The sequence below is a fragment of the Apodemus sylvaticus genome, chromosome 12 (genome assembly GCF_947179515.1).
Source record: "Apodemus sylvaticus chromosome 12, mApoSyl1.1, whole genome shotgun sequence".
NCBI classification, from domain to species: Eukaryota; Metazoa; Chordata; class Mammalia; order Rodentia; family Muridae; genus Apodemus; species Apodemus sylvaticus.
Window position 1 is genome coordinate 32,761,331 of NC_067483.1, and position 15,333 is coordinate 32,776,663.

Consider the following 15,333-nt stretch of genomic DNA (forward strand, 5'->3'; position numbering starts at 1 on the left):
ATAAATCATTCCTATGAGAGGCCACGTCCTTCTAACCTTGCGGCTACAGCTGAGAGGCCAGCATTCCCACGGAGTCTCAGAACTCTTTAATGTTCTCAGACTGCCTCTGCTCCTGGCTGGAGTGTGGGAATCAGATGCTGTAGAAGACGGGAAGTATGGGAATGTCTGTCTTGATGTGTAATCTTGTGTTAGGTTTGTCTACAGCTCTGAGAGGGGCTGTTGGTGCTGCAGCAAGGGGCCTGGGGACAAGGAAAATCACACATGGCAAGAAACACACCAGGAACAAACCCAGAGGCCGAGTCAAATACTCCAAGAAGAGACCAGGTCAAACTCCAGAGAACTCTAGAGGGTAAGTTGAGCAGGATCCTGAGGTCAGTGCCTGAGTGGGTTTGAGGGATCAATCTTCCCACAACTGTGGCACAGCAGTGTACTTCAGAAGGTTCGGTGAGTTTCTCTCCAAGTAAACAAAGCTGTCCTTTGGAGGTAGATATGCCTACATTTGGAAAGTGCTTGCTATGCCAGGAACACATGAGTTCAATCCCCAGAACTCACTAAAATTTCCAGTCTTGGTACCTTACATCTGTAGTTCCAGTGTAGGGAAGGTGGAGACAGAAGCCCCCCCCCCCCGCTGCCGTGTGTGTGTGTGTGTGTGTGTGGGGGGGGTGTCTTGTTGGCCAGCCAGCTTAGCTGAAGTGATGAGCTCTGGGTTCAGTGAGATGCCCTTTTTCAAAAACTAAGATTGACCAAAGAAGGCATCTGGCCTGCACACATATCACACAAGTAGACATAAATACACAGCAGTAATAGCTGGCAGGCAGGTAAGCAGTCCCTGAAATTGCAGCCTTGGAATCCTAAGCTCTTAACTCCCAGAGTCACATTCATATACCAAACTACGATCTTTTGTGGACGTGGCTCGTGGCATGTGCACGTGGCTCCTTTTCGCCCTTGTGGCTCTGGAACACAGACACAAAACGATCAAATAGCCCCCTTCAGCATGTGTCAGGAGCCTAACCAAGAAAATCAATCAAATAATCAATCAATCAATCAATCAATCAACCAATCTACACGCTAGTGGCTGGGTTGTAGGGCCAGAGGGTCTAAGAGGGTCTGAGCTTCCTCTTCATGGTATATGCAAATGGCTCAGCATAGCCACTAGACTGAGAAAGCTGCAGAAAGCAGAACGATACTATGTGGCTGTGTGCCTGTGTGTTGTTTCCCAGCTGTCTCTGGACTTCTCTGGAGGAAGGGAAATATCCTGCTGGGAAGAAACTTTGAGGAGCACTGGAAGGGCATGGAGGGAACCAGAGGAGCAAGTGAGAGGTTAGAGCCCCAGGCTCAGAAGTAGACAGGAACCGCTAGAGTGGGTGGGAGATGGGACACAACTGTCCTTGTTTTGAGATAGAGGCTGGCAATTGAGGAGATGGGTGTGGGGGGGCTGATAAGCAACGGGCAGAAGTGAAGCTCTCTGAGGGGACCCTGCCATGTTTCACTATCCTTCGTGGACTGAACTATGGGAAAAAGTCATCTAGGGCGAGCAATTATATACGAGGCTGGTGCTGGGCACCGCTGAGGAAAGGAAAGAGGAAAGCAGTGGAACTCAGCAGAGGGAGGACGATAAGGTCGCGGTCCTGAGGAAGGTGATGCAATGTGGTGCTTAAGATGCAGGTGAGGGGGGCATGGGATGGAGTTATCCAGGTCAACATAGGAAAGACATCAGCTGCCACAGACTGGAGAATGTGCCCCCCAGGACTACACATACGCAGCAGCATACCTGTGAGGAAAGACTGCTCAATACAAGGACTGGAGAAGCTGACGTGGACTCGGCCCAGGAGACTCAGAGCTCACCATCTCCTGGCTGACCCCGTCAAAGCTTCTCACCTGTCTCAGCTCCATTTTCCTCAGCGTCTTCCTCTTCTCAACATCTGCCCATCTCTACTGCTATCTCAAGGTCTCTGGTCCAATTCTTTGCTCCAGAATACATGAACTTATGACCCCCAGTGGAAAGCCGAGGTGGTAACTCATCCGTGCACGCAAGACCTGTGCCATACTTCCTTAATGCTTGAACTCCTGTGCTACTCTACCTTTCTCTCTCCATCTATTTCTTGCTTTTGCATGTATTTATATGTATGTGTATTTCTGTGTCTGTCTGTGTGTCTCTGTGTGTCATGTCATGTCATGTTTGAAGCATGGCACCAGGATAGAAGTCTGAGGACAACCAGAGGGACTCTATCTCCCATGCTCTGCGGGTTTCAGGGATAAAACTCATATCCTCATACTTGGCAGAAAACCCCCAGTCCTCTAAGCCATGTCTCTGGTCCAGGAGAGTCTGCTCTCTGTCTCCTCTGCTTCCTCTCATACTGCAGCCAAGACATTAGAACATACAAATACGGCTATTAAAAAGCACATTGGTAGAAAATATTCTTTGCTGCTTTAAAGTTTTGCTGCACAACACCAAAAAAAAAAAAAATATTGACAAGATATCTGGATCCCTTTAGGAAAATTTCCCCATAGACTTTTAAAGAGTATTTAGTTAAAATGATGCAATTTACATAGGTGTCTGTGGCCAGCTCTAGAAAAATGAGCCAGTTATTTAACCAAATCAATTTTTAGCCTATGCAAATGATTTAGTACACATATGAAAAAAATTAAAATTCTATAGTATATGAAATTCATATAAAGCCAAATTACATGTCAATAAAAGATAAATCGATTTTTATAGTAATAGACGTGGGTGTGGTGCATACTGGCAGTGCCATCTTTCAGGAGATAGAGGTAAGAATAGCAAGCAATCAAAGAAACTTTACAGACATTATGAAGCTGGACCAGCTAAGATCCTAGCATAATCTCCTTCCACTTAAATTTATACCATTAACAAAATAATGGGCCGTGAATCAGTAAGGTGGCTCAGAAGTTAAGAGTTCTTGCCTCCAAGCCTGACAGTCTGAATTCACTTCCCAGAACCAACATGGTAGGAGTAGAAAACCAATACTCACAGGCTATGCTCTGACCTAGACATATTCATTGCCCGTGTGCACCTTCACACCCAAAATAAATATGTTTTTAATAAAATCACAGAATCCGCACAAAATCAGAGAGTGAGCTCAGGGGGAAAGTAGTGAGTTAAACAAATATGAGACAAAGAATTTAAAAATAAACAATGACTCTTCTGTAACAGCAGTCCAATTTAAAAAATAAAATAAATTGTAACTTGAAGCTATGAGGATAAATGTCACTTCAAGACATTAGTTATTGTATACAAATAATATTGGATAAAAGAGTTGTTGCCCAGTATGCAATGCTCTCTTGGAAGAGGAAATTATATTAATATGTATATATCCTGAAGGTTAAGAACATTTGATGCCAAAGAATATTTCTGTACACCTCTTAGCTTGATTAAATAAAATGCCCTTCACAACGTTCTCCTGACAATGAGATGAACTAAGACCAATTTCATTGTCATCATTAAGTAAGAACTAACAACTGAAGTACATGTAATAGCAATCCATTCCAGTTGACTTTAGTTCATGCAGGGTTTCTTAACACACTTTGATGGAATCTTCCGTTCCTCTAAGAATGTTTCCTAAGTCTATTAAAAATCCTACCAAGTTATAAAGCCCCTGGGGACACAGGTGATCCCTTCCCCTTCCTCTAAGGGAACCAGATGTTTCCCCAGTCAGTGGTTCTTCTGCCTGGATTCTAAAAACATTTGCCCACCCATCTGTTTTCAGGAATGTCTGTGAGTCTTTTCAACTGCAGTTTTGCATTAGTTATTCTGTTCAGATGAACAGGGAGCACATGACTGAGGGATGTGCAGCAGCCTTGGAACGGATCAGCACAGGAAGGAGACGAGAGAGCTGGCTGCAGGTGCCCACTTCTCCCTGACCCTGAAGGTGGATGTGCTCTTTGAATTTCCTGCCTTGACTTTCCAGGAACGATGAACTGATACCTGGGGCTTGTAAGCTGAAATAAACTCCTTCAGTTGCTTTGACTCCAGGGTATTTTATCACGGCAACAAAGATAAAACTGGAACATAGATGGGACCAAGTATACAGGAATTGTAGAAATAATAAGCGGTTTAATCTCACTGCTTCTCAGTAAGGTTGTGTACTATTATTATCTTCATTTTTTTTCAAGCAAGGATAGAAAAACAGAAGGAGATTGGGTAACGGAAGCTTTTAAAGGATTCAAACAAAATTCTGAGAATGTGGCTCACTTGCTCACTGCTTTAAGGAAATAAGAATCTAAAGGCCAGCACTCCCTCTAAAGGACACCAGAGATCAGAGGCAGGGCTGTGGACAGTAAGCAGGGGGCAAGGCCAGCCACATGCTCCTCATCCTGGTTCTGCACACTATGAAAGTACTCCAGATTTCGTGGGCCCTACAGTAGAACTATGTTTTAATTATTGTTCCTTTGTTTTATGTTATGATTTGTTGTGTGTTCTCATGTAGCCCAGGTTATCCTGGAACTTTGTAATCAAAAATGATCCTGAATTCCTTGTCTTCCTGCCTCAATTTCTAGGTGCAGGGGTTTCAGGTCTATAACACTGTGGGACCATGAAAGGCAGCCTATTTTCTGGTTGAGCTAGGTTTAAACCCTAGAGACCTAGCAGATAACTCTGCAAGGAACAGTAGGCATTGTCCACGCTCCTAGACAGGAGGCCTCAGCTCTCCATAATTCTGTGACCATCAGTCAGGAAGGGCAATGCCCCAAGCCCCTCCACAGGTAGAGGACGTGACCACAGTCCACATAGCCTCAAGACAGATCTCCATTTTAATGAGGTATCTGAAGGCCTGAAGGGCTTAGCCAATTAAGCTCTCCTTCCCAGACACTCCTCCCTGCAAAAGGTATTTAACCTCAGGCCTCACCTGAGAACATGAGGTATAGTTTCACTCATTAAAAACGCTCCACCATGACAATAAACGCTTTAAAACCATGGGCTGCCTCTTCTCATTGAGATCCCCTATAGGGAGCAATGGAACAGGTCTTCCTCTAAAGAGCCATGTCTAATCTCACACAGGAGGTCTCTCTGTGTTTCCAGACATGGTTTCCACGAAGCCAAGCTTTCTGCCGAGCAAGCCAAGGACTCTCATCCCCAAGGGACCCGGCCTGAGTTCTTCTCCCACTGCCCTTTTTCCTACAACCCTGGCAGGTCCCCAGGACCCCAGGCTGTGCTTCCTCAGCACCAGGAAAATGGGTCTTGTGGCTTCTCACAGTCCGACACCTGCCCGGCTTGGGGAAAGTGCAGTCAAAACTTCCAGAATCCTGCCTTGCCCAGTGGCCCAAGACCCGAGGTCCAAGCCCCAAGCAGATGCAGGACACCATTTTAATACACATAACACCATGCCTAATGTTTTATAATACCAGGGACAGAACTCAGAGCTGCCAGCATGATAGGTACACATATTACCAACTAAACTACATCCCTAGGCAGGACTGGAAGATGGATGTTCTAATTTTATTTCCTATTCTGAGATAAAATATCCTGATAAAGAGCAAAGCTTAGAAAAGAAAGGATTTACAACGTATAATTCCAGGTTATGTTCCATAATTGTGGGGACATCACAGTAGAAGGGCTATGGGGCACCTAGTAACAACCAAAAAGAATAGAGAGAGAATGTTTTTATATCTTGTATTCAGTTCCCCCTCTGGACACTCTCCTACAGTTCAGGACTTCCTGTCTAGGAACTGTGCTGTTCATAGTGGGCTGGAACTTTCTAGATTAATCACGGCAATCAAGACATTTTCCCATAGACAAACCCAAGACCAACCAAATTTATACAACCCCTCATTTAGACTCTCTTTGTAAATGATCCTCTGGAATAGGTCAAGTTAATATCTTCACTTATGTCTCACATATTCCAAATATCTATAGTGTCAAAGACTCAAACATGAGTAAGCATGAAGTTCTCTGATGACAGGTAGGAAGATTGATGAATGAGCAGGTGCAGTGATATAAATGCCTCTAAGTTAGACCACCTGGAGCTTTCTCTCTGTATTGGAGAGCTGTGTGTGGTACACTGTCTCCCTCACAGGCCCCTTACCTTGGTGCTGATTCTCTCTGCATGTATCTTACCTGTCCATATCTACACTTGCCTTATTTCCAAATGAAATGTATCTATCAAAAATACCATTAAAATCTGTATGTAAGCATATACAGAGCTTCCACAACCATAGTATATACCATTGAATCTTATGTTCCTTCATTAACTCATGTATCCAGGTTATGAGGCATTAGAAGACGAAAGTCAAGTGGTCTACAGCCCCTGCCTGAAACGCTCGCAATTTTAGAGGCTATGATTAGAAGCGAGCTGTTCTGTTCCTTTTTCCCTTTGAAGGCAACGCAGCTGGGCTTACCAGGTCAAGACCTTCCCAGTGCAGAGAATTTTAACTGTGTCCACTGTTGAGGAAGGGATTCTAGTGACGACTATATCTGTCCGGAAGAACTAAGAGAGGAAGACATGGACTCCCAGTCAGTGCCGGTGGCTGCAGGCTCTCCTCTCTGCAAGGTGGCTTACCTCCAGAGCCTTCAGTCTCTTCAGGAGCAGTGTGCTGTCTTCTTTCCTCTCTTCCACACTACTGTGTTCACTTGTTGAGTCGTCATCGGCCGCCGTGTGGAGATCACCCGGTGATGCTTGCTCTTTTCTGTCTCCTTCAGTCAGTCTTTCCTGAAACCAGAAAGGAAAAATAAATCACTGTTTTCATTAATTTACAGCGGGAATATAGCTATTTCAAAGGGAGGAAGTCCAGGCCTTTCTTGAGCTGCGGTAACGACAGGATTATTAAGCAAGGCGAGCAGTGCTTAGCACAGTAGATTTTTATTCTGTCTGTGGAATATGTGCACATGCAAGGGTTCACATGTGTACACACATGTACATGTGTGTGCATGCATGAAGGAGGCCCATAACTTTGTGGGGACTTTTTTTTTTTGAGACAAGAATTTGCACCAATCTAAAACTCCAGCACTTAAGCAAGGCTGGCTGACAGCAGGCCCCAGGGTTCGGTCCTTTCCCATGTCCCCAGTGTTGGGATTCCAAGCAAATGCCACCATGCCTAAGCATTTTACATGGCATCTGTGGACTGAACTAAGGTCCTCAAGCTGTCAAATCAAATTTAACCAATAAATACTTTATTAATTGTACTGTTTTCCCAGGCCTACATTACAAGTTGCTTTATAAATTTTGTTTTGTTTTGCTTTCCCTCTAAACTCTGGGAAATTAAAGCCAGAGGGCCACCTTATCTGAAGATGTATGTTATCTGCCCAGTTGGAGAATCTGTAGAGGTAGCCAAGGTTCAGAAACAATCATATGGTTAATCTATCTGTATTAACACAATACAATACAGCTATGCTTTGAGGTGAGAAAAACTCAACTGTTTTGATACCTTCACTTGTAAAAGGCAAAGAGGATCATAAAATTCAATGGACATATAACAGTTTAATCAATTCAAGGAAAAATAAATATAAAATTTTAAAATACTAATTTCATATTTTTATTCCATTTTTATTTGTGTATGATATGCATGTGTGTGTGGACAGATATGTGAGTGGTATACATGTATGCATGAATAAATGCATGTATTCATGTGTAAATGCATGTATGCAAATGGTGATTGTGGGAATCATTCTGTATCATTCTTTTACCTTATTCACTGAGGCAGTATCCTGCAGAATCAGGTTATCCATATGGCTATTCTCTGTAACCAGTTTGATCTGGGGATCCCATGTCTCTGCCTTTCAAGGCTGCAATTTTAGGTAGACCTGAATGTCTATATGGCATTTACATGGGTTCTTGGGATAGGAACTCAGGTTTTGATGTTTGCAGAGCAAATGCACACCCTGGTGAGCTGTCTCTCCACCCAGGTAGAACTTCATGCTCAAAACAAATAGTTACTTCAGCCACAAATAACCCAATTTCTAAGGACCCCTGTGTCTCCCTTCTAACACTTCAGGATTTGTTGTACAGCCTCAAGGCAGACATAAAGTGCTGTTGTCTTATCTTGCCTCCCTGTTGGAAGCTCCACACTCAACTGTGTCTCTGACAGCTTTTTGGAAGTTGCGAAGTGTTAATTTGAGACTTTTCCTTAGCTCTTGCTTTCAAGGGAAAAATAAATATCGAGAGAACACCATACAATGGGTGACAGGATGGCTGAGTGGGTAAAAGTGCTTGCTGTCCAAGTGGGGGCCTGAGCTCTAATCCCCTATAAGTTATGTTAAAGTCAGACACAGTCTCGGGTGTTTATACTACCAGCATTCCTACAGTGAGACAGGAGGCAGACAGAAGCCAGGGAAGTAGGCAAGCCATCTAGCCTCTCACACACAGCAGTGAACAAGGGATCCTATCCCAGCAAGGAGAAAGCTGAGGACCAACACCCCAAGCTGTCCTTTACCCCCTCAGCTCCATATACATTTATGTATATCACACAAAGACACACATCACACACAATTATACAAAAGGAAAAAAGAGAGCACCATATGAACAATATTCCATCTGTTGTGTAATATACCAAGGCCCCTGAATCACACACCAGGTAAAACCATCCTAGCACACTATTTAGCTTCCAACACACACTGTAGAATCCAGGCTCTGGTATAGCAGGTTGCCAACCACTTGGCCTAAACTGGATTATTACTGGCAGACTTCTTTATACTTAGTATTCAGTTAAGATCATCTGCATATACCAAAGCAAAACATGATATATCCCTACCTTTAAGGAACTCATGCCATCTGGAAGGAAACAATATCAGGGGATGCATGAGTTCTTAAACTGCACTCACCAAGATGCTTTGAAGGATCTATTAAACTTTAAAATTCTAAAAATGCATTATGAGATATGTAACAAGTGTACCTTCTTGTGCATATGTACATAAAGCATATATGTCTATGTGTATAATATCCATATGTATAAAAGACTTCACCAGGAGGTTGATCCATGCTAATTTGCTTTGTAAAGATTTCTGAACATAGTTTTATCTATTGATCTCTGTATATAATAAATACCCTGCGGATTAAGAAAGCAATAATGCTTGGTTGGGGAGGTGGCTCAGTTCATAAAACATTTGCCTTGCAAACACAAGTTCCTAAGTTCCATCCCTATACCTTACAGAATATGTCAAGTATGTTGGCACCTGTGATCCCACTTCTGGGGAGCTGTTAGAAGGCCAAATAATAAGCTGTTGTTTTTATAGTTATAGACAGAACAAAATAAAAACCTAAAGTGGATAGTACCTGAGGAATGTGATATGAGATGGCCCTGAACAAACATGCACATACACATGCACACACACGTGAACATACATGTGTGCACACTCCACACACCAGTGATGATTAGATACGGTGTATAGATGTGTCCGCTCCCACAGTTGATGTGAGGTCCTCTCAGATCAGAAGCTAGTTAAGTTCAGTTTAAGTTGGGCTCAGAGAAGGAAGGAAGGATAGGGGCCCATAGTATTTTCATGGTGGTGACTCTCTAAAGCTTCACTACTGGCCAGACTTCCAAACTCATGATGAAGGCCAGAACTGAAAGCATCTTCTTCACAATTCAACTCTGAAGAAGAAAATATTCTTGTGCTTCGCTTTTAAGATTGAATATCAAGACCAGGGAGGTGGCTCCACACATACAGGCTCTGGGCAGGGAGCCTGGAGACCTAAGTCCAATCTCCAGGGCCCACATGGTGGAACGAGGGAACCAAGTCTCATTTTTTTAAAAAATTTTTTATTTGATATATTCTTTATTTACATTCAAATGATTTCCCTTTGCCTGGATCCCCCCTCCCTGAAAGTCCCATAAGCCCTCTTCCCTCCACCTGTTACCCAATCAACCCCTTCCTGCTTCCCTGTCCTGGTATTCCCCTACACTGCTGCATTTAGCCTTTCCAGGACCAGGGACCACTCCTTCCTTCTTCCTGGGCCTCATTTGATATGTGCATTGTGTCTTGGGTATCCCGAGCTTCTGGGCTAATATCTGCTTATCAGTGAGTGCATACCATGAGTGTTCTTTTGTGATTGGGTCACCTCACTCAGGATGACATTCTCCAGTTTCTTTATTTCCCCTACCTAAGCTTGTCAGCAAACATCTATGCATAGGTAACCAGTTCTCATTACTCACGGGAGCTGTGTTCCAGGGCATTGTCATGAACACTCAATTAGCATGTACTGAATTTCATCACAATATTTCTACAAGGCAATTAATATCTCATCTGGATTCCTACATGATTCTGTGTAAAGCTATCATGTAAAATATATACTGTTGACTGTTTACTAGTGAAACAGACCCCAGGAATATACCCTTATGCCCTTATATAGCATCCCAGCTTCCTAACTAGGGCACATCCTAGCTTTCTTTATATTCATGAATGCTATCCTATCTGCCAGCATGAGCTTTGAGGGATGCCAGAAATAGCCAACTTACCAACAAAAAGGTCTAAAATATAAAAACAAAGCAAAGCAAACCAAACCAAACCATGATGTCAGAATCAGGAAGCTGGCTGGCCACAGTGTATCCACAGTTAGGAAGCAGAGAGGGAACGCAAGTGAGGTTGGGCTGTAAAACCTCAAAGCCCACCCCAACTGTCCTACTTCCTCTAGGAAGGCACCACATCACCCAAACTCACAAACAGCACCACCATCAGGGACCAAGTAGTTAAACACATGGGTATATGGGGCAGGGTGCACTTCACAGTCAAAGCACAAGAAATGAAATTCCTGGCAAGAGTCCAAATACAATTCATCAATGCACTCAGCAAACAGAGGTTTGGGGGTTTTGTTTGTTTTATTTTTTTAACATCATAAACAACTTACTGATGCAGGTGCTCAAGATAGCAAAAACAGAACCAAGACCTTACAATTAATAAAATGACAGTTAATGTTGGGAAATATGACAAATGGCAAGCCAACTGTTTGGGTGATATAACTGTTGTTAGTGGCAAGTGCTATGGAAACATGGATCCAACAGAGCGCTCTGATGGGTGGGATATAATCAGGGACAGTATGGGATGCAGTTCGGTGACATCGGAATGGAACCATGGGAGCAGCTGTGTTTCTGTGTGACTACCAAATGCTGAGACAGGTGGAAGTAAGGAGGGAAGAGACAGCCTAGGCAGAAGGACTGTTGAAGCAAAGGCTGAGGGGAGGGGACATCCCCCTTGTTGGCAAAAGAGAGAGGGCCTCTGTGCTGGAGCCAAGGAGACTTGAAAGGAAGGTGACCAGGAAAGCAAGCCAGGGCTGAGAGATAACTCAGTAAGTAGAAGGCTTCCCTTGCAAGCTCGAAGTCCTGTGTGTGGTTGATTTTCAGACAGCACTTCCAAAAGCACAGAGGCTATGGCAGTATGCACAAGACCTGCACAAGATCAAGCCAGTCAAAATCCCATCACAGATAGCGAAGGGAGGCTGAAGAGTTCCTGATAGCCAACGGCTGCTAAGAGAGTGAGAGTAACTTCAGGGATGTGCTCTCTGAGAGGCTGACTATGTTCCAGGAGATACCCTACGCCCGTTGCCATCCTAGCATCACTAAGTGCACTCAATGGGTCTTAAGAATAAAGACAATGATATGACATTGGGAGGGGAAAGTGGTGGGGAGAACAGGGAGCAGAGCAATAGGGCTGGGGTGGGATTTCAACAAACACTAAAATCCTCAAACAATCTTCCAATAATAAAAATAAGTAAACAACATCACCAACAGCAATAAAACAAGTAAAATCCTCACCAGTGTTTAATAGTTTAACCTGTAAAGCAAAAGCTAGACATGGTGGTGCACATGTGTAATCCCAGCCCTGGGCTCACGGAGACTGGAGGATCCTTGTGGCTCACTAGGAGCCAGTCAGTTTGCCCTACCTGGAAAATTCCAGGCCAGTCAGAGACCCTGTCTGTATACCAAACCCAAAGAAGAGAAACATGGTAGATGGGACCTAAGGGTTGACAGTCAAGGTTGATTTCTGGTTTGTACAAAAGCATGTGCATATGTGTGCATACAAAGTTGTACATACATGTGCACCTGCACACACACACACACACACACACACACAAAGTATCATAAAGAACTAGACGAAGGAGGGTCTTGCAGCCTATGGAGATGGATTCAATTTGCTTCTCCATGGAACAAGTGGAAGTGGAGGTCAAGCAAGTGACACACCATTCTAACTGTGCCACAGGAAATGCTGTGGAGCACGGTGCAGCAGTCAGAATTGTTAGCAGTTAGACCAGTTGGGAAGCCTTTGCATAGCAACAACAGGCAGTTAGGGACACTGGAAGGAGAACACTCAGAGCCTACCTAAAGCATCTCCTGTACTAGTTCAGACTACCACATGTGGTTTATCAGAAGCCCTGAATTCAATGTGAAGCTTTATACAGATCTCAAAATTCTTTCCTTGTGGGACTGATAACGCTGTAGCATTTATGAACTGAGTATGGCATCTTGCTGGAGCAATCCCTCAACATTTTATCTCAGTTTTCCCCATATGTAAAATTCCAGGTCAACTGAATGTTCCTTCCAACGTTAGAACCTTCAGAATTCAACAACTCAAGACACAGGGTATCAACACACTCAGTAGTAAGGGTAATGACAGGAGAAAGGACAGTGGGCTTTCCCTTTCCTAGTGTGAAGGTAGTCATGGAACCTGACGGTGAGGATGGCTCCATAACTGCCTTTAGCTAAGCAAGCTCAGTGACAAGGGAGAAGGAAATGAACACCGACCAGGGCAAGGAAGGAAAGAGAACTCTCAAGCTGAAAGACACTGCAGGTGTAATGTGGGTGCCCCCTCCAGGGCTGGGAATGTGGACTTCTGGAAGAACTAGAGGGACACTGTGTGCCAGAGTTGGCAGCACCATGGATGGGAATAGAGACCCTCAGATTTCACAGGGCAGAGAAGATGTCTGTAAGGTACCTCCACTGAGAAACACCTCTTCATTACTCAGTTCCCCATTAGTGTTGGTAGTATCAGTGTGTAGCTGGCGCATTAGAAAACAAGGACTTGAATCTGGTTGTGAGGCCCAGCATGTGGGAGAGGGAGAAAGGACGACTGTGATGGCTTATGTTGGCTGTCAACTTGGCCATGTCTGGAATCAACTGAACCCCGAGCATCTGGGCATAACTGTAAACACTTCCTTGATTGGCTCCTCTGAGTTGAGAAGACTCCCTCTCGTCTGGGTCACACTGAGCTCAGCCCATATAAATGAACAGGGAAGAAGAAAGCATTTGCTTTTTAGCCTGCTTGTCCTCACTCTCACTGGCAAATTCATCTATCCTGCTACTGAGGCAGTCATTCACTGGTATAAGAACTCACTTGTTCAGGATTCCAGAGTATACTGAAGACCAGTTGAGACAGCTAGCCTTATGGACTGGTCAATACAGGATTCTTGGCTTTCCTGTCAGGAGACAGCCATTGTTAGGCTCTCTGGACCACAGCCTGTAAGCTACTTTAATAAATTCCATATATATATATATATATATATATATATATATATATATATATATATATATATATATGTTACATATATGAAAAAAATATTTCCTACCAGTTCTATTCCTCCAGAGAACCCCAGAAAACACAAAGATCAAGGCTTCAGCGCTAGCTTTAGCTACATAGTGAGTAGCTGGAAGCAAAGCTGGCATATGGGAGGTTGTGTCTAAATGAAAAGGTGACGCAGACGATGACCTCACCAACCTACAAACAAGTCAACTACAGTTAGGTGCCTTTCCCTGCACTTTCCCCCAGTTATTTTCCAGTAAGATGCATTCTACTTTGAGAAAAAAAAAAGAGAAATCTAGATTGAAAATCTAAATTTACCTTCTAGTTTGGTCACCTATATTTTTTCAATAAATTCTACCCCCCCCCCCCCCCCGATCATTTTTTTAAAATGATATCACTTTTGAAACTACTAAAACCTCAGCTCCAGAGTCAGGCTTTGATGGTTCAGGTTATTTTCTGTGTGATGGCAAGATGGCTTTGGAGGTAGAGGTGTCTACTGCAAAGCCTGACAACTCAAGTAGGATTCCCAAGACCCTCATGTGGAAGGAGGAAACCAGCTCTTACAAGTTGTCCTCTACTTCCACACATGGGTCATGGCACAGGCATGTCCACACATTACAGTGAAATAAATGGAAAAACAAAACATTAGAAATAGATGCAAAAAAAATCTTTAAAAAAAGGATACAAGTCTAAGGGGCCGTCTAGAAGAGGCCAAGCAAACCAAAAACGAGTGGAGAGAGGCCTGCGGGAAACATGGCCGCACCCATGAGCAGTCCACAGCTGTTCATTCAGGCTGGATGGCTTCTAAATTTATCTTAAACTCATTAAAGCATGCCAATGTTATTTAAAAATAAAAAACCATAAGTGTAACTAACCCACAATCAGACAAAACAGCAGAAAGTTTAGTATCTTTGCCAATTCAAGATCCAGGAGAGGCACAGGGTAAGAAAGAGAACGAAGAGGAGAGTGACACACAAAGAGAAGACAATAAAAGATACAGAGAGACAGAGCCAGCCACAGACAGAGATAAGTAGATACGGCTAGAGAGACAGAGATCAAGAGCAACAGGGTGAGAGACAGATAGGGAGAGAGCTAGAGAGACAAAGAGGCATAGAATTAGAGAGACAGAGACAGAGAGTTACAGGGGCAGGAAGAGATAGGGAAAGAGGCATAGAGACAGAGAGAAGCACTGGAAAACTGGTCAAGAATATAAGACAGATCAGAAACCTGCAACTCTAGATAAATACCTTCTTCCCACCGACTTCCCAGACTCAAGCCAGGAAAGCAAGCCAGGGCGCCTTGGGGAATCCCAGATTGTGAAGAGGAAAAGGTGGTTCCAGGGGTGACCTGCTTTCCTCTCTATAGACTTTAATCAGCCGTGAATTCCTCAGAAGTGAAACTGGTACATAAACAATGCTCGTCCCCACATATTTCATATATGACGGGGCCCATGATCTTGTTTGCGCCAACAAACATGAGCCCGTCCCCTTGAAGGTAAAGATTTAGGGGCTCGGTTAGCCCTGAAGAGTTTAAATCAAAGTCTGCCTGTCGGTACATAAAGCTTCCCTCAGAGGCATTCGTTTCTCTAAGTGTGGTGATTCAGTGGTGAGGGAAGGCTCCTCTTTTCTTCTGGAACACTTCACATCATCAGGCCTATGTAAAACAGTATCAATCAACACCAGCTCCACGCTGCTGCTTCAGGTTAACTCTGAGGAATCACAGTCCTGGGAGCTCATTTAGTTCAAGGAGCAGGCCGCCAGGCTCTACATCAGCTGAAAGATGATGCTTCAGTCTATGAAGTAGGAGCCTTAAGTAAACGTGGAGGAGGGGCTGGGATGTGGGATTGGTAAAGTAGCCAATTAACATGCATG

General features: G+C 43.8%; 1 protein-coding gene across 1 annotated transcript in view; it reads right to left on the bottom strand.

Moving 5' to 3' along the window:
• The window catches only part of Nckap5 (NCK associated protein 5), a gene marked incomplete at its 5' end in the record, with an annotated part of 602,587 nt that overhangs the window by 322,213 nt on the left and 265,041 nt on the right, over nucleotides 1–15,333 (bottom strand). The window contains one exon of the mRNA XM_052201054.1: nucleotides 6,516–6,665. Coding sequence (XP_052057014.1) covers nucleotides 6,516–6,665 — 150 coding nt within the window. The remainder of the gene's footprint in view (nucleotides 1–6,515; nucleotides 6,666–15,333) is intronic.